At 33.9% G+C, this 18,501-nt stretch overlaps 1 protein-coding gene across 1 annotated transcript in view; it reads left to right on the forward strand.

Annotated features, from left to right (window-relative positions):
• The window catches only part of LCA5 (lebercilin LCA5), a 56,885-nt gene extending 50,301 nt beyond the window's left edge, over nt 1-6,584 (forward strand). The window contains exons 3-5 of the mRNA XM_042782281.1: nt 723-893; nt 3,619-3,745; nt 5,722-6,584. Of these exons, the coding sequence (XP_042638215.1) occupies nt 723-893; nt 3,619-3,745; nt 5,722-6,584 (1,161 nt within the window). The remainder of the gene's footprint in view (nt 1-722; nt 894-3,618; nt 3,746-5,721) is intronic.
• The last annotated feature ends 11,917 nt before the right edge of the window (nt 6,585-18,501 follow it).

The raw sequence follows: 18,501 nt of genomic DNA on the forward strand, positions 1-18,501 counted from the left end.
AATTCTTCTGCTAGTTGGGGTTTAGTCCACTTCTGTATCCTTCCCTTCAAGGCTCAGGGGTCCAAGATTATCTTCTGTGTCTGTGTTAGTTGGTTTCCCTTTTCTTTGTTGAATAGGGTCTGTGCAGTCTATCTGCCTAATCTGCCATCTTGCCGGAACTCCTCTTAATATATTTTGTTGAATTGAAATTTCCTAATAATTAATTTACAGAAATCTATCAACTTTCTGTGTTTTATTCTCCTGAGAAGTCATTTGTTGAGTGTTCCACATTTTTTGGAATGTTCTTATTTTAAACTTATTTTTAAAACTTTTATGAAAAAATTTAAGCACATTTTAACCTAGAGAGAATCATATAATCTATCTTTATATATACGTCATCTAGCTTTAATAGTTACACATTTTACCAATTTCATGTTTTCTCTACTTTTTTCTGGAGTATTTTAAAGCATGTCCCAGCTATTTCACTGAAATATTTTGGTATTTTTACACATGTTTTTACTTCATTTAAGCAAAAGTACAACTTCTCTCCTATGAATTGCAAAAATTTTAAAATATAAATTTGTACCATAATAGGATTTACAGTTAGGATGTCTTAAATCCCGTAATTATTAGAAACAAAATTAGTACTAGTAAGTATTTGTTGAACTTAGCATTATCTTATTTAGATGGTAAAAGTATACTATTTCACTTCCATATATCTTATCATTGTTCAATGTGATTAGAAAAATATTTCTGTAATTTTCATGATAGCTGCATGCCAGAGTGACTTTACAGACCAGTGTACAAAAGGAGTACAAACCAGTGAAGACTTTGAGCTGGAAGAATTTCCTGTAACTCCAGAAACAATTATGTGTTATGAAAACAAATGTGAAGAACCTGAACATCTTACTTTGGTAAGTTTAGCAATATGATTAGGTACCCAGCTCTAGATTTGAAGTTACTCCTGAAAACTCAATATCAAATATTTTGAAAATCAAAGAAAAGGAGATTACATCTGTGTATTTTATTAAATACATCATTTATCTCCTTTAGTGCACAATGTATCTTTCAGATTCTTGAGAAATTTTGCCTATACCTTTTAGGTTGGAGGTAGGAGAGAGAATAATTTATTACCTTCTGAGTTTCTTACTTTCTGTGTTCACAGATAAGTCTTGAAAACCTCCCACAGCTTTTATTTTTAATAGCAAATTTCAGTAGTTTTCAAATGATTTATTAGAATTTGACCACATTTAATATCTTTAGTATTCTCTATGTAGAAATAGCTTTACATGTCAGTTCAGTGCTGAAGAAGATAATTGGACCTTCAATGTAAAAGTACTTTTACATACTGAAGGTTCGTTGGAAGGTCCGTTTTGATTTATTTTTTCCTATAAGTATTTGATATTTACTGTTTACAGTTTAAACTCTGAAGACATCATTATATAGATTCAGCATATTTCATGTAATCTTATAGTTTTGTGCCTTGTAAGCTTCCCAGTGATCCTTAGATCTCTTCTTATACTACACACAGAAAGGATGTACTGATGTGGTTCTTCTGTGTATAATAAACATATTTTGTTTGTTTAGTTTGCTTTTGTTTTATAATTTGGAATTGTTAGCTGTGTCTACTAAATGTGTATCTTCCTTTATTTGCACTGTCATTGTATCCAGTTGATGTTGATTTATCTCTTTGAAAATGGTAAAGTATGGAATAAAAATTGAAGAATGATTCTTTACTTTAAAAAGATAAACATATTTAATCTTAATGTTGTAAGATTGAGCAGGAGGGGCCACAACTTGAAAAGAGTCTTGGACTTACATCACCTTTTAACTAAACTCTGGTTCTAACATTTTAGTTGTGTGATTTCCCGTACCCTCAATTTTGTTACCTGTAAAATAGTGATGTGGTTTACCTTTTAGAGTTGTGGTAGATATTTATGATCAAGTTTATAAGGCTTTTAAGACTCAGCCTGCCATTTTAAAGGATCTTAGAAAATGGTAGCTGTATTAGTTAGGTACAGGTAAGGTGCTGATATTGCAAAGAGCTAGAACACAGGGCTCAAGCCACTGGAATTGTTTTCCTTCTCATAATAGACTGAAGATCAGTGGGTTGTCCAGGATAGGTAGGCAGTTTTGTTCCATGGCTGTCATTCTCTCTTATTGCTCTACCATCTTAAAGAGTTTGACCATCCTCTGTGTGATTGGAATGGGCTCACCACTTTCATGGTAAGAGGTAACAAGAAAGTAGAGGGCAAGCAGCTTTTATTATTATTGCTATTTTAATAAAATTAATCAGAAATAGCACACATACTTCCACTCATATCCCATTGGACCTATCTAGCTACAAAAGAGGCTACTGAATGTAATCTCTGTCTGGGTAGACTTATGTTCTGCTGAAGCTCAGAGGATTTTATTACTAAAAGAAAGAAGGGGAAAATGGATACTATAAGACAGTTGACAGTCTCTCCTAATAACAATTTCTATTATTTTACTTTCATTTAGAAAAATTATACAAGCCTATCAAAATGGTGATAATAATAAATAAGGACTTTTAAGTTTATAGCACTTTCATTTGATTTGAAACATTGTAAAAATTATTAATTGGAGGCTTTGGGCATAGTATAAACTTGAATGGTTTACTGCAATTATTACTGCCCATTGTTGCAGTTCAGCATCATTACACTTGGCTATCATACTTGGTGTTTTGGTCCTCTATGCTGCTGTAACAGAAAATACTACAAGTAGAATGGCTTTAACAAATAGGAATTTATTCTCCTACAGCTTAGGTGGCTATAAGTCTGAGTTCAAAGTGCCAGCCAAGCTCTAGGGGCTGAGTGAAGGCCCCTTGACCTTGGGCTTCAACTTGACCTCTTGGTCCTGGTCCACTGGAGCTGGAGGCTTCTCTTAACTCAGATAGCTGCTTGCTGCTGAGGCTGGCAAACCCTAAAATGGCACAAGTAAAATAATCCCAAGATTATTAAGCAACACTTCAGGCCACTAGTTCAAGTCCAGAAACAGTCCCAAGATCAGCAGTCAACATGGCAACCTGCTGAATGAAAATTCGGCTACATATAGGGTCCAAGCATGCTAAAAACTCAAGACCTTTCTTAAAGCCGCACATATCCTGGAACTAGACCACATCTCTAAGGCAGCTACTGCTCACAGCAGATTCCACCATGGAGTTGCTTACTAGTCTCATCATGGGGAATCACTACATCCGGGTGGCGAGCCACTCACTAATACAGTTGGCTAATAGCCTTGACTCCTTCACTGAATTAATCACATTTTTTGTGAAAATGTACAATGCAAGGATATTTTGATACTTGTTTCTTCAGAACTTTATGTAGGGTATTGACTTTACTTCTATTATATTGATTTTCATATAGCCTATAAATGGTTCCTTAAAATTTTAGCTAAAGAAAGAAGTAATTGTGTTTTTGAAGCATCTTTCATAGGTGATAATTTGTGACATTAGTTCATTAAGTGAAAATTTTCTTTAATTCCAAAATTAGCTGGTAATTATATGTAATGGAAGATGTATCTATGATATTTAAACAGTTTTTCCCCTTGCATTTTTTTTTTTTTTTTTTTTGATTTTTATTGTGATTTGGAATTTTTTTTTTTTTTTTTTTTAATTAGGATTTGGGTGAAGAAGAGAGAGGTAAGCATGAAGAAGCAGAGATTCTAGATCCACTTGTGGAAGGAGAAGAAAAATTCATAAAAGAACTCGATGCTATAAAACAGGAAGTTGAGAAGCTGGAGAATGGTAAGAAAAAGAGTTTATTTAAGTAAGTGATGAGTCAGTATTTCTTGGGAAAGAGTTGGTTTCTCTAGTATCTTCTCTGACCTGAATTGGTTATATATAAAAAGTGGAAAGGTTGATGCAGTGGGAGGGGAATCACAAAATTTTGAATGAATTTATTAAAGAAAGGAGAAGTTAAAGACTAAGTCAGTTGCTATTTGGATTTAGGGAATAAGAATTAGTTAACTTTTAGAAAATTCAGATGAGGTAGGATTCAGATGAAAGAAAAAATATATTCTTTGTGTTGTTGTTGTTGTTGTTATGTGCCGTCGAGTCAGACCCAGCTCATAGCGACCCCTCCTTGGGTTTCCAAGGCAGTATCACTACGGAGGTAGATTGCCCCATCTTCCTTCCGAGGAGTGGCTGGTGGGTTTGAACCACCAGTCTTCTGGTCAGCAGTCAAGTGCCTTAGGCACTATGCTACCAGAGCTCCTAATTCTTTGTGTATTAACTAAAAATTGATGAAGAGACATCTGAAAGATAACCCACTTTATTGAGACTCTCTAGTCTATAATAGCTTATGCATAAAATTAGTAAATTGTTAGGTCCTGAATATATTCTTAGAATTTTCTTTGGTTTTAATATGTAAATTAAATCTTGTAACATGTTCAACCAAGTCACACAATTTTAAATATTGGAAATTACATTCAAGAAGGTGTCCATCTGGATAAAATGTCTTAAAGGTGTGGCAAAAGGGGGTCCAAAACTCCAAGCTATTTGTTTTATTAGTAATATGGTAGCTACTTACAGAGAAATACTTTTTATTTTTTTCTTGAACTGATAATGAAACATAAATTCATGACCTAATTGTTGCTTAAAATAAAATATATATTTAATAATATAACTGTTGAAATAAAACTGTTTACATCACTGGTAGCTAATGCACAAAATGAGATGCTTTCACAAGTTAAACTAGGTGTAGTGGCAAATTAGATATTATAGTCAATTCTAAGTAGCTAGGAAAAGAATAAAATAACAGAAGACTGTACTTTTTTTGTTCTCTTTTCACTGATTATTTTCCTGGTATCTGTATGGAATAATCTCTGATCAGTCAGTGAGAAGGTATGCCATTTGCTAGTTAATGAATTTGTAGTATTCTTAAATATTTCATTTGGAAGTAACTTCAAAATATAGACAAGTGGCAAGAATAACCAAATAATCATTTAAGAGTTAGTTGTATAACATATGCCTCATACCCTTAAGTATTCCCTTAAATAAGGGTATTCTTTCATATAACACCATTATAGTTTTCATCTTCATGAAATTTAACTTTGATTATATTTATCTAATCTGCGATCATATTACATTTTTTTTCAATTGACAAAATAATGTTCATTATGGCATCCCCCCCCCCTTCCAGGACATGATCCTGAATTAAATTTAGTAGCTTCTCAGCCTTCATATTCTGTGAGGTCAACATTTTTGATAAATATAGAACCAGTTTTTAAAATAGAATGTTCCTCGTTTTGGGTTGTCTGAAGTTTCTCTTTATAAGTTATACATCTTCTGTCAGAATACAGCATAAGTGATCCTTCTGTCAGAATATGACATAAGTTCTTCTAAAAATATGACATCCAGAGTTTTCATTGATTTTTAATTGTAAAGGTCTTTGTTCCATGCATCCATTCGTCTGTGTGCCCTCCATCCCATAATCTCCCACTCACTATGTTAAGTATAGGCAGAAAACCTTCTTCCCCATGCATATCTCAAAGAACAGTTTTTTAATAAATGTGAATGTTAGATGCACTATGCATTAATTAAATTCTATTTGAATCCCACAGTATCAAATATAGAAATGAGATTTATGGTGTTCATCCTCACTGTATATACCTTACCCGAATCAGATAAAGACTTGTTTTGTAAAAGATGGTAGTCGAGTTTTCCTATTGAAAAATATTGACTGCTGTAAAATCCCATTTTTAAAATTTAATTTCATACAGAATGGAAAAGAGAAGAACGTGATAAAAAGCAAAGAGAAAATACATTTTTACTGAAAAGAGAAGAAAAGCCAGAGTTGGAAACCGGAAGATACCAAGTGGAAATGTACCAAATTCAAGATATTAATAAATTAGAAGAAGAGAAAGAAGAGGAGAGACTGAAGAGAGAAATGCTACTTGCTAAACTGAATGAGATCAGTCAAGAACTGGAAGATTCTCGGAACCTAAAATATCCTCTTCTGCCATTGCTACCTGATTTTGAATCAAAACTGGACTCCCGAGAGAAAAGCCACAAAACATACATGTTCTCTGAATCCTCAGAGAGATCATTTAATGGGCATCATTTGCAAGACATCAGTTTTTTAACTACAAAAGGAGAGGACGTGAATCCAAGAGATCTTAGAAGCACAGCCTCTCCAAAAGAATTTGCATTTGGTAGCTATGTGCCTTCATTTGCAAAAGTATCAGGGAAGTCAAATTTATTTAGTCAAAAAAGTGGCCTTTTGGAGTTTGAAAATAACACTATGGAAAAACTTAATAAAGACAGTGGAGATTTAACAAGAAAAGAAAAAAAAGCTAATCTAATGGAACAGCTATTTGGTGCCAGTGGCAGCAGCACCATTTCCTCTAAAAGCAGTGGTACAGATTCTCTGGCTGTCAGCAGAGGAGACTTTGACCCTCTACATTTTGTCCCTGGGGATAAAAGCAGCAGAGGCCGAGAAAAAGATGAAGATGATGACTTTTTCCTCAGTGAAGGAAGAAGTTTTAATCCGAATAGAAGCAGATTAAAACATGCAAATAATAAAGCAACAGTAAAAGCAGTTGATTCTGTAGAAGATGAAATTGAAGAAGTAACAATGAGATGACTGGCTAGATTATATATTTTTTCCAATTGTAAATATTAAAGTATTTTAATACAGTATTTATTATAAACATTTATACTTGTTAATGTTCAGAAGTCCTTATTAAAGAGTGTTTTTTAACAGCTAAATACAATGCAGATTATAAAAAGTAGCTCATATCCACACTCACAGCTAGTTTGTTAAGAATGAAGGAGGCGCTTTTGAATGAAACCAAAAATAGAATACCTTATTTTTTATTTACAAATCAGTTTTGCCTCTTAAGTTACCACCGTTCGAAGTTTGATTCTTTTGGAGGTCATATTCATTTCCTAATAATTTTTCGTCATAAAAAATGAGCTAAATACACTCTTCCCACTAATTTTTGAATGGAAATTAAGAGTGGGAGGCTTTGTGTTGGAAAGTGTAGCTCCCATGTAGTAGAGAACAAATGCTACTTATTCACAAATGAGGTGAGGTCCTGGTGCCTAGAAAAGCAGAGCCAGAGTTGGCAGTGACATAACAATATTCGAAATGTCCTATTCCTTTGGAAATGCCGTTAAATACTACTCATTTCCCAATTACAAATCTCTTAAAATCACTTACTGTACCTGTGGTAGCATATTAGGTTGAATTCAGAAGATTTTTTTCTGTTTGCATGGACAATTCCCCTCTGTCATTGGTCCCTGAGGATTGGGTGCAGTGTAATCAATAATGCCTCTTCTTCTTCACCTACGTTCTTTGTTTCTCAATGACTAAGATTTCATACCAAATATAAGGAATAGAAGAAATTTCATTGCCATGTAGAAAGATTTTTCAACTCAATTATGTTTCCAGAGTAATATAATTTGGAAATTTTAATATATACTTTTAATATTTGAACTTATCCTCAGACCAGGAAGATAACAACAGCATAGTATTACTGGATTTATAGGAGTAATTTTGAAGCAGTCTTAGATAAAAATTTTTTAGAATATAGGGCTTCTGCCTTGTTGGGTAAGGTAGATGGTTTTCTGTTGAAATGCATTGGTCTTTTTTTTTTTTTTTGCTATTGGAGGTTTGCTTCATTTGCAAAGGAGTAAGGATTATGGATTATACTGGTATGATTAGTCTTTAAGAAGCATTTAAGAATACACACTAAGAAGAAAACACTGGTAAAATGAGGACTGGTGGAAATAGTGTGTCAGGGGAAGAATAAGAATTTGTATTAGCACTTAATCTAAAGTGAGTTTCTTTTTCAGTATTGTTTTAAACTGTGTATTTGCTCATAGTTTGATTTCTGATGCTAAGCATACATACTAGTGAGAGCACTAGAATTTTTGTTTTATCTTGAATTCTTATAAATGCTTATTATTGAATACCACTTCGTTACTATTTGACAAGATTTACCTAGTTTAGGTCTCTAATTAAAGGATGTTCCACCAATCATTTTTTAATTTGTGTTCCTGAAATTTATTGAGAACATAATCCCCCAGAAGTGTAGAACTATGTTTAAAAGTTTCCTTAATAGATTTTTTTATGTCTGATATAAGCATTAAGTATATTGCAAATCATTCCAGTATATATAGAACAATATTACTGTGATGCAGTTTTTGATGAAATATAATTATTATGTAATGTTAATTTTTTAAATTTAGCTGCTAATTTTTCTGCTGAAGGTATTCTAATTTTTAAGTTGTTTTAAAGTTTATTTTTTAAGAATTTTAAATACTGAAGTTTTATATTCAAGTCATTTTCAGTGGTCTCTTGCTTTTTCTTACTTGATGTAAAAGTAAGTCTCTTTAACTAGATGCAGCCAAACAGTTATTTAAATTAAACCTAAATTAGTTATGGACAGAAGCATTATGGTGTTAAACATTGAAATTAGAGATTAAAAGTGTATAACAAGGTGAATAGATTTTTCTTTATGAACAAATCTAGAGAGTAATTTTTTCCTAAACATCCACTTGTTATTTGTACTCAGAACTCTTACTAATAAAAATTAAAAACACTGTGACTCTGTATTTGAATGATGCCTTAGGTTACTTGGAAAATATGTAGTGGAAACAGGAACCACATGGTTAATTTTTATTTCATTATTCACCTTTTCTTTTATGCCTGACTGGTATTTTTAGTTCAAGTAGATGAATTTGCCCTAAAACAGGTTAGACAGTTTGCTACTCTTATCAGATAATTATAGTTTTAATTAGTCCTTTCACCCTTAATAGCTATCTTAATGGCACATATTGGTCATAATATTAAAAAAAAAAAATTAGGGGTAAGGAGGATTAAATTGAATCATGAGATAAAAACAAACTTATTTCATGGCTGACTCGCTGTTTTTCTCATGCTCTCTCCATCTCATTTTCAGACATTTTAGAAGCTACTTTCCCCAACTGGGTGTTAGTTAGATGGAGCATACAAATCTTCCTGATGAAAAGGGGAAGAGAAATTTGTATTATGGGGACAGTACATGCTTTTAGGATTAAAGAAAGTACCGTAGATTGTGAAGAAAGAATCCACCTTTAAAAACTTTTTCCTCTCTATTCAAAAAACACCCCTCTCATATTAATGTCTTCTTTGATATCATTTGAAAGAGCTGTCTCTTTATTAAAAAGCCTTTAGTGATACACTAAATATTTATTGAGTGTTCTTGAGTGCCTTGCACAGAGTTAGTTGTTAGGAGAATGCAAAAAGGACCAAGCCCCTGCCCTAATGGAGACAACATCACAAAGTGGATGGAGATCAGAGGGTGTATATGGCTTATGCCAGCATTCCCATGTTCTCCCTGTACACCTTGGACTATAGCTTTCTCAGCTGTTATTAGGTCCTACAGTACTTGTTAAGATTGCTGTGTGGAGTAAATGAAGTACTTAAGTTAATGTTGGCACATTATAAGTGCTCAGTAAAAAGTAAGTATCTTATGGCTAATTACATTTTTTTAGGGAATACTTGAAAAAAATAGAGTATAGGTACGTATGTATGTACATTGACATTATGCTTTGCACAAGATATGAACAGAAAAAGCTGCTGAAAGGGAATTAACTACTACAGACATCTCTGCTTAATATATTATTATGTCTCTTGGGTCCACACTTAGAAGTTTCCTTATTTTATTTGACATTAAATGTGCAATAAGCTTGATGAGCTTATTTCCTCATTTACAGAAGAGTACAAAAACTAAACTTTCGAACAGTCTTCTGAAGACCAGTTCAGTGACATCAGAAGAGGTGAGAGTTGACAGCCTCACAGTAAAGAAAACAAAGTCAATCTATGATTGTATAGTATTCCAGTTTGTATCTCAGCTCTCCCACAATATCCATGTGTATCCTTGGATAAATTACAAAACCTCTACACCTTACTGTCCTCTTCTATAAGATGGGCTAATGATAGCGCCTCCCTCACGGTGATTGGCTATGTTAAGTGAGTTAATATGAAAAACACTTAGAACTAGAAGCACTCAAATGTTAATCTGCTGCTGTTTTGAAAAGGTAATTGAGAAAAGTGGGGAGAGAGAATATTTGTTTAATGTCAGACATCATACTTGGTGTTTTTATGTATTTTTGCTCATTTAATCTTCACAAAGGTTTTTGCAAGTAGATACTTTTGTTGCTCCCATTTAACAGTTGAGGCTAATAGATTATAATACACTGGTGATAGATCACACGGTCATAGATTACTTAGATTGGATTCAGTAGCCTTAATTCAGAAGCTTGGAGAAATAAAATATTTTAGAAAGAGTTTTGCATTGGAACACTTTAATTTGTAAAAACAGAAACCCAAATCAAACTAGTTTAAGCAAAATAGGGACTTGATTTTTGACTCAAATCTGGAAAACTCAGGGAAGTGTGGTTGGATCTAGAGGTTCAAATAATAGGAATAGTGCTTACTCTGTCCTCCTCTTAGCCCTGCTGGATCTTATTTTCCGGTAAAGCTTATATTTGGTAAGAATATTAGAATTGACACCTCAAGCCCACATCTTCCATCCCTTCATCTGCCAATCCCAAGGGAAAAAAGAAAGCCTTTCTTATAACTGCCAGACACCTGATTGGCCTAATTTGTGTTATGCACCAAACTGAATGCTTGCTAACCAAAAGGTCAGCAGTCGGAACCTACAAACCACTGCATAGGAGAAAGACGAAGCAGTGTGCTTCTGTAAAGATCTACATTCTTGGAAACCCTATGAGACAGTTGTACTCTGTCCTGTAAGGTTGCTATGAGTCAGAATCAACTCGATGGCAGGGGGTTTGGTTTTTGAGTTACAAGGCTGGTGATATTGTACAGAGGAAGTCTGGACTCCCTATTCTTACCTCATTCCATGGATTGAATAGCATTTCTCTGAAATGGAGGAAGTTTCATTCTCTTGGTAAAGGAGTTTTGGACAAGAAAACACATTTGCTATATCTCCAAAAAAAAAAAAAAGTTTTGAAAGGCTCTTAATGGAATGAGTATTAGTGACTTATTCAGCATTCCTTATTCTCTGGAGCAAATAAGCTATTTGTTTAATAAGATTTTATTACAACCATGTGTGTTGAACTATCAAGCACATAGGTTATTACAGGGTGAGCTACTTTAGCAGTAAGATGACTGCAGTGTGTAAACTTAACACTTTTGAGTTCATAGAAAAGGCTAAGAGACCCAGATACTTTCCCATACTACTACACTTGTGAGTATATATTCACATACTATCTGAGTGAACATATTCTAGCCCTAAAAATGGGCAGCCAGTATAGGGTAGAAAGAACACTGATTTTAGCACTGGGGAGATGGGTTGAAGTTTTTGCCATTTACTAATTACAACTTTGGTCAAATAATTTATTAAGGCTCCTCAGATGTAAAATGAGGCTGATCATATCTTATAATATTGTGAGGATTTAATGAGGTGTGATGTACTTTGAGGAAAGATAATCAGTAATAAAGTAGTACATGTCAGTATAGGAAGAACAAAACCTGTTCAGCGTGTGTGTGTGTGTAATATTTGTATTAATACCCCAACTTTTTCTTGACAACAAAAGCTTGTCAATATGGAATTTTTAAAATTAAGAATATATTGTCTTATCCTATAATCTGCCATCTTTTATTGAAATGACTTATATTTATAGGCCCAGGTAAAGGTTACAGGTCCATAGAAGGTGCTTTGCTGCTTTGTGAACAAGTAGCCAGTGGGAGAGAAGCTGTTTTACCCGTATAATTTTGCTTCACTGGCTGTTTCCGTGGAGGAGTAATAGATACAAATCAGGATCCCATGCAGTGGTTTGAAGGCAGGGCAATAGAATTCAGGATGAAGCCTGTTGGCCAATAAAGCTAAGGGGATACACTGACTAGCATGGGCAATGGCCGCTGCTTTCTTCTCTCTCTGAACTGAATATCAAATTTCAAAATTGCTGTCTTTTTTTATGCTAATCTTGGTTAGGCATACTTCTCACTCAGTCTTTAATATAAAGTACTCATAGATTTCAGATATTCTTTTTTAATATAAGGAACCAACCCAAAAGTTACTATGCGTGGTTAGATAATCATGGATATTGAACAGCAGTGACAAAAGTTTTTTTGAAGCCTCTTTTCTTCTATAACAAGCCCTCCAGGGGATTCTGATGCAGCTCAAGTTTGAGAACAGAGGCATTAAGGTAACAAACACCAGTAAGAGGGGGTTGGGGGCCTTTATACAGAAATAGCTATTGGCAGAGTTTTGCAAATTCAAATGTAGCACGTAAGGCTTGTGGTCATAGTGTGCATGTGCAGTATACGGACTCCCCTTTTCCTTATCACTCTGCACACTGAACCAGAGGTAAAGTGCTGGTTTTATTATTATTTATTTATTTATTTTTAAATGGCTACAGTGGGTTATATTCTGTAACTGTCAGTTATCTGTGGTTAGTGTGTCAGAAGATTTGAACTAGTGAGGAAAGGGAAATGCTATTGAAACAACCAACATCAACAAGATTAGGTAGTTCACATATAGTTTATAATGGCCAAACTTTCAGAAAAACCTTCAAAATATTGTCCTTAGAGCATTCTCTCGAGAAAACTATTCAGTATAGTTTAAATATGATGTCTTTGTGAGCATATATTTTGTTATAGTAACTCTTTTCTTAACACTGCTAAAATGAGTATAACATTTCAGCTTTTGAAAGTTTGAGAAAATTGTGTGTGTGTGTGTGTAAATAGTACAGACAAGCAGTTTCTCTGCTTGAGGTTTAAGAAATACTAAAATTATCTAAAAGGAATTAGCCTATGTGGAGGGATTATTTTAAATAAAAGACAAAAAGAAGACAGAACTACATATTCACCTTTATTAATCAATTTCTCATGTGTTCTCTCCTTAGCATCTGTGAAGACATGTATATAATAAGCAAGTGTTTCTTTATACATCCAGAGGATGTGTTTGTTTACAGACAAAAAGTAGGCCATGTTTCCATGAGTCTGGATTTTGTTTACTGTACAAAGTTTCCATATGTTGTTCTCTGGCTTTCTTGATTTATATGTCTATTACTCCCACCCCCACACCAAAAAAAGACTCCTCTAGGACAGACCAGTTTCTTTATAATCTGATTTTATGGTGCCAAATATCAGGCCATGTAAAACAGTGATAGTGATGATGGGATGGGAAAAGTGATAGTTGGTGGAAGTAGTGGTGATGAAAATGGTTATATTTCCAAATGTGTACTCAAGAGAAGCTTACTTCTCCAGGGCTCAGAACCTGTCAAGTACATCACCATTTGCAAACGGATGGGCCACTAAAAATGTGGACCTGCAAGTTTTGAATATATCTATAAAGTTGTGATTATCCCAATGTAATTTTGACCCTGGGACTAACAATCTTTTAGAATAATTAATATATTGATTCTGACATTCTCATTGGAATCATAACTTTTACTAAATTCCTTGTTACTCTGCTCATCAATAAACATGTTCCAGACTAGAGAGTTCTCATTTTAGTTATGAAATTCTTTCCTTATTCGTCTTCACTAACTGAACTCATTTTCAGCTTTGGCTTAATTTCTGTTTCTGTTTTTTAAGTGTCTTTTTGATTAACTGCTCAGTTTGATGGAGACCAGTAGCATAATTAAATCGGTGTACACTGTCAGTTGGGTCTGCCTTTAGCTGCTGAGAGGTTGCTAGGATACTCTCTTAAAGACAGTTCCCTTGATTAACTGCAAAAACCAGTTTGCTCAAGTAACATTTTTATTAATTCATAAAAGTACAGGTCAGGATTGCATTTAAATTTATAGCAAGATGAGTGTTATATATCCTTGGATGCTTTTATCATTAGAAAAATGTGTAAAGGTACACTTTAAAAGAATGTGCTTTGAATAACAATTTAGTGAATAAGAATTTTTTTTTTTTAAAAGAGAGAACATTCCTTTGTGTTGTTCAATGTATGTGGATTTGAAGCCAAAAGAATTCTCAATTTTAACTTACCACCAGGAAATACATCTCCATTGTGAGTGCAGCCCTGAAGAAATCCTGTTGTGGTTATTATGATTATTTATAGGTGTATTCAATTCCAGAATTTCATACAAGATGCTATCATTGTCTCTAATTTTGAAATTACAAGGCTGAAACCTGGTTTATTGCTATTTCCTATATAAAAATGTTTCAACGATACCATTTTGAGGTATAGTACAAGGTTTGTGGTATTCTAGCTTCACATGTGCTAGGACTTGAACATAATATTTGGAAATACTGTTTTATCTTACAGAACAAAACTAAAAAATTATATAAATGTGGTAATGTGGTATCCAATTTCAGCTTATCTTAACAGGGATCCTTAGAGGAAGCTTAGCAATATTTTAATAAAATTAAATCAAGCCCTCTCAAAAAAAACCTCCATCTCTTTTGATATGATATCAACAGTTGTTTCAGAGGTTAAGAACTGGCAAATGGCTTTAACGAGAGATTTCTTCTAACAATTGTTTTATGGCTAATTGTCTGAAAATAATGGCCTGAATCTACTCAGTGCCCATCAAGCAGTAGTCTATTTATTCATTCATTGAACACGCTTTTACTGAGCTCCTATTATACATAATGCAATTTACTAGAAGTCATAAAAGGATTTTTAAATAGCAATATGACATTAAGATTTTCATTTTGGAACAGTCATGCCTGTGCTAATGTGGAAGATGGATTGAACCGTTAAGGAATTACAGATAAGAAATAATGAGAGAAACCGTCAGTGGGAATATGCTCTGGATGAATTATAAGAGTTATTTTTAAGAGAGAATTGACAATATTTAATAATCAATTGGATGCGGAAGAGGGAGAGGGAACAGACAGCAACTGAGGAGATGACAGTGACATTAAGATGGGGAGGGGACTATGAGAAGAGCAGATTTGGGAAGCGGGGGTAGGGTAAGTAGTTACATTTTAAGCATGTTGACTTTGCTGTGGGTTGTCCATAAGGACGTGTTCAACAGATGGAAGAAAGATCTACACTAGAGATAACAGTTTGAGATTCAGTCACGTGGAATTTGTAGTCATGGGTCTGAACAAGGTTACTGTTGTTATTTGCCATCAAGTCGGACCCGACTCATAGCGATCCCTCCTAGGGCTTCCGAGGCGGTATCACTACAGAAGTAGATTGCCCAACCTTCCTTCCAAGGAGTGGCTGGTGGGTTTGAACCACTAGCCTTCTGGTTAGCAGTCAAGTGCCTTAGGCACTATGCTAGGTTACTAGATGTGTAAAAATTGTGAATAGAAATGAATCAGTAGGATTGAGGACATGGTCGTGTTAGCTTCTATTTTAGAAACGGAGTTTCTGTAAAGATCATTTCTCATCTTTCTGAGTCTTACAAGCACCTGAACTGTACAATTAATGAAGCTATTTAAACACAGGGCTTTCCCCATGTTTTCCTCTCTTCATATCCTTTCAGGTAAGAGATGTATCCTTTTTTTTTAACTAGGAGAGACTATCAATTTTTAAAGTTTTAGGAAGAAGAGGAATTCTAATTGTCAAAAGGTTTTGATCCTAAGTAATTTTGTCTCTGCTATGGTGTAGTACCTAAGGCATTTGACTGCTAACCAGAAGCCTGGTGGTTCAAACCCACCAGTCATTTCTAGGAAGGAAGATTGGGCAATCTACTTCCATAGTGGTACTGTCTTGGGCAATCCTACTTCCGTAGTGATACTGCCTCGGAAACCCAAGGAGGGGTCGCTATGAGTCGGGGCCGACTCGACAGCAAACAACAACAACAACAACTGTCTCAGATACCCAAGGAGGGGTCGCTATGACTTGAATCTACTTGACTGAGGGCAGTGAGTTTGTTGTTGTTTTCGAAGCTTTCTAAAATTTACTAAAAACATTTTATTTTTCTGTTGCTTCAAAGAATATGGCTCATTGAGAAAAGAAACAAAACTCACTTACAGTTCTACCACTCATTTGAAATGACACTTTTACCTTTCATAACTATGTCTATTTTAGGACTTTATACCCTGTTCTATTGATTTGCCTTTTCCTATACCACCAGTACCACACATCTCATTGTTGCATCTTCTTTTTAATTAAACATTTTGCATAATTCATACATTCCATGGTTCAAAATAAAAATAACAAAGAATATAGTAAATTTTTGTTCCTGTCACTAATCTGAGCAGTTACACTTGCACACATATTACTAACCTTTTTTTTTTTTTTTTTGGCTTTTGGAGAATCCTAGAATTTATACAAATGAAAGCAATATGAATTCTTACTCTTTTTATATACCGTAGTAGACCTTGATTTTTTCCCCCCTCTTAGAAAATAAGGGAGAATTCCATTGTAACTCTAGAGTGAGGAAGACCTCTCTAATCATGATTCCAAAGAAGTGACTGATGTATTTTACATAACAATCAAAAAGGTATGCATAGTGAAAAGGGGAAAAAAAAAGACAAATTGTGGAGTGGGAGAATTCTCCCTTATTTTCATCTTACACTTTAAAAATCTTTTTTATAAAGTTTGTCCTTGTATGCATTGTGAAATATGGTTCCAATTTTATTTTTTTCCAAATGGCTATTCAGTTGTCCCAACACTGTTTGCTAAAAATATTATCTTTAGACTTTGATATGAAATTCCATCTTTCTCATATACTAAAATATGTGTTTGGATCTATTGCTGGAATTCTTATTCTGTTCCATTGGTTTGTCTCTCTATCATGTACCAATATCATACCACTTTAATTTTTGAGGGTATAAAATATACTTTAATACCTAGTGATACTAGACCCTCCACCCCATTACTCATCTGATATTCAGCCTACTTATCTGAATATAGTATGTCTTTCTATTTGTCCATTTTTCTGTATCTTTCAGTAATTTTTTTTTTCTGGATATATTTTATTTTTTATTGTGGTTTGGGTGAAAGTTTACAGAGCAAATTAGTTTTTTCAGTAATGTACTAAAGATTAGTTTTGATTGTTTTGTACAGGTCTTACACATTTCTTGTTTATTCCTAGGTTTTAAATATCTTTTCTATTGCTCCTTTAAATGTGGTCTTTTCTTTCATCATATATTTTGTTTGATTACTATTTGGAAGTGTAAAAGCTATTGCGTTTTCTTGGTATATAATCCTATTGATAATGGTAGTTTTGCTTCCTCATATCCATTTTACATATGTCTCTTACATATTTCTTTCTCCAACATGTAAATGCTTTGGCTCTTACCTCAGCACAGTGTTAGAGAATAACTGTGATAGTGGACATGACTGTATTGTATGTGATTTTAGTAGGAATGCTTCTGTTCTTTTGCCCTTTGAGTTTGACGATGAGTTTTAGGCTGAGATAGATTTATTTTGTTATCTTAAACAAATGTACTCCATTTTCTATTACACTTGAGTATTTTGTCACGAATGATCTGTTCATTTTTTTCAAATGTTTTTATTATGGCTTAGTAAGGAGCTCTGGGGGTGCAGTGAGTGGTTAAGTGCCTGGCTACTAAGCAAAAGGTCCCCAGTTTGAATCCACCAGCTGCTCAATGAAAGAAAGATGGGGCAGTCTGCATTTGTAAAGATTACCACCTTGGCAACTTTATGGGGCCTTTCTACTCTGTTCTTTAGGGCTGTAAGTCAGAATTAACTTGCTGGCAATGGATTGGGTTTGGGTTATACATAGCATTATATTAGGTCTAATAATATGATACATTATATTAGAGCATGTTTCTGTTTGCCTCATATGTTCTGTGATTTTTGCTTTATAAAATTGTCAGTCATGTTTAGTACATAGAAGATACACGTAATTATACTTGCATTGTGAACTGTGCCTTTAGTTTTAAGAAAGTCCTTATTTGTGTGTCATTTAATGCTTTTTGACTGGAATTCCATCTTTTCTGAATTAAGATCCTTAGTCTTCTTTTATTTTGGGGGGGAAGTATTTCTGTAGTATTTATTTTGAGCCTTTCTTGATCATTTTGTTTTAGATATGTCTCATATATAAACTATATATATGTTAGATAAGACATGGGTATTGTTTTGTGATCCATTCTGAAGACCTTTGAATGTATAAACTAACTTTGCATGTACTGATATTCAGGTAAGTTTGAAATCTGTTCTGTTGTATTATTTTATGTACTCTGTTTTTTGCAGTTTTTAAAAATGTGTCACACTGCCGTTTATTTTCTTTGTATATGACAGGTGTGTGTATGTATGTTTTCTGATATTAAGAAAGATTTGTGGGTTTTTTTTTTCCTAATACCTGATATCCTTCAAGTCTTCTTCACTTCCAGCAAGCAAGGTTGTGTATCTGCACATTTCAGCTTGTTAATGAGTCTTCCACCAATCCTGATGCCATGTTTTTCTTCATATAGTCCAGCTTCTCAGATTATTTCTCAGTTTACAGATTGAATAAGTATGGTGAAAGTATACTAGTTGGACACACACCTTTTTGGATTTTAAAACATATAGTATCCCCTTGTTCTGTTTGAACACTCCCTCTTGGTCTATGTACATGTTCCTCATGAGCACAATTAAGTGTTCTGTAATGCCCATTCTTTGAAG

The sequence above is a fragment of the Orycteropus afer genome, unplaced genomic scaffold, assembly GCF_000298275.1.
Source record: "Orycteropus afer afer isolate SDZICR_OR568_19922 unplaced genomic scaffold, OryAfe1.0 scaffold00011, whole genome shotgun sequence".
Taxonomy (NCBI): Eukaryota; Metazoa; Chordata; class Mammalia; order Tubulidentata; family Orycteropodidae; genus Orycteropus; species Orycteropus afer.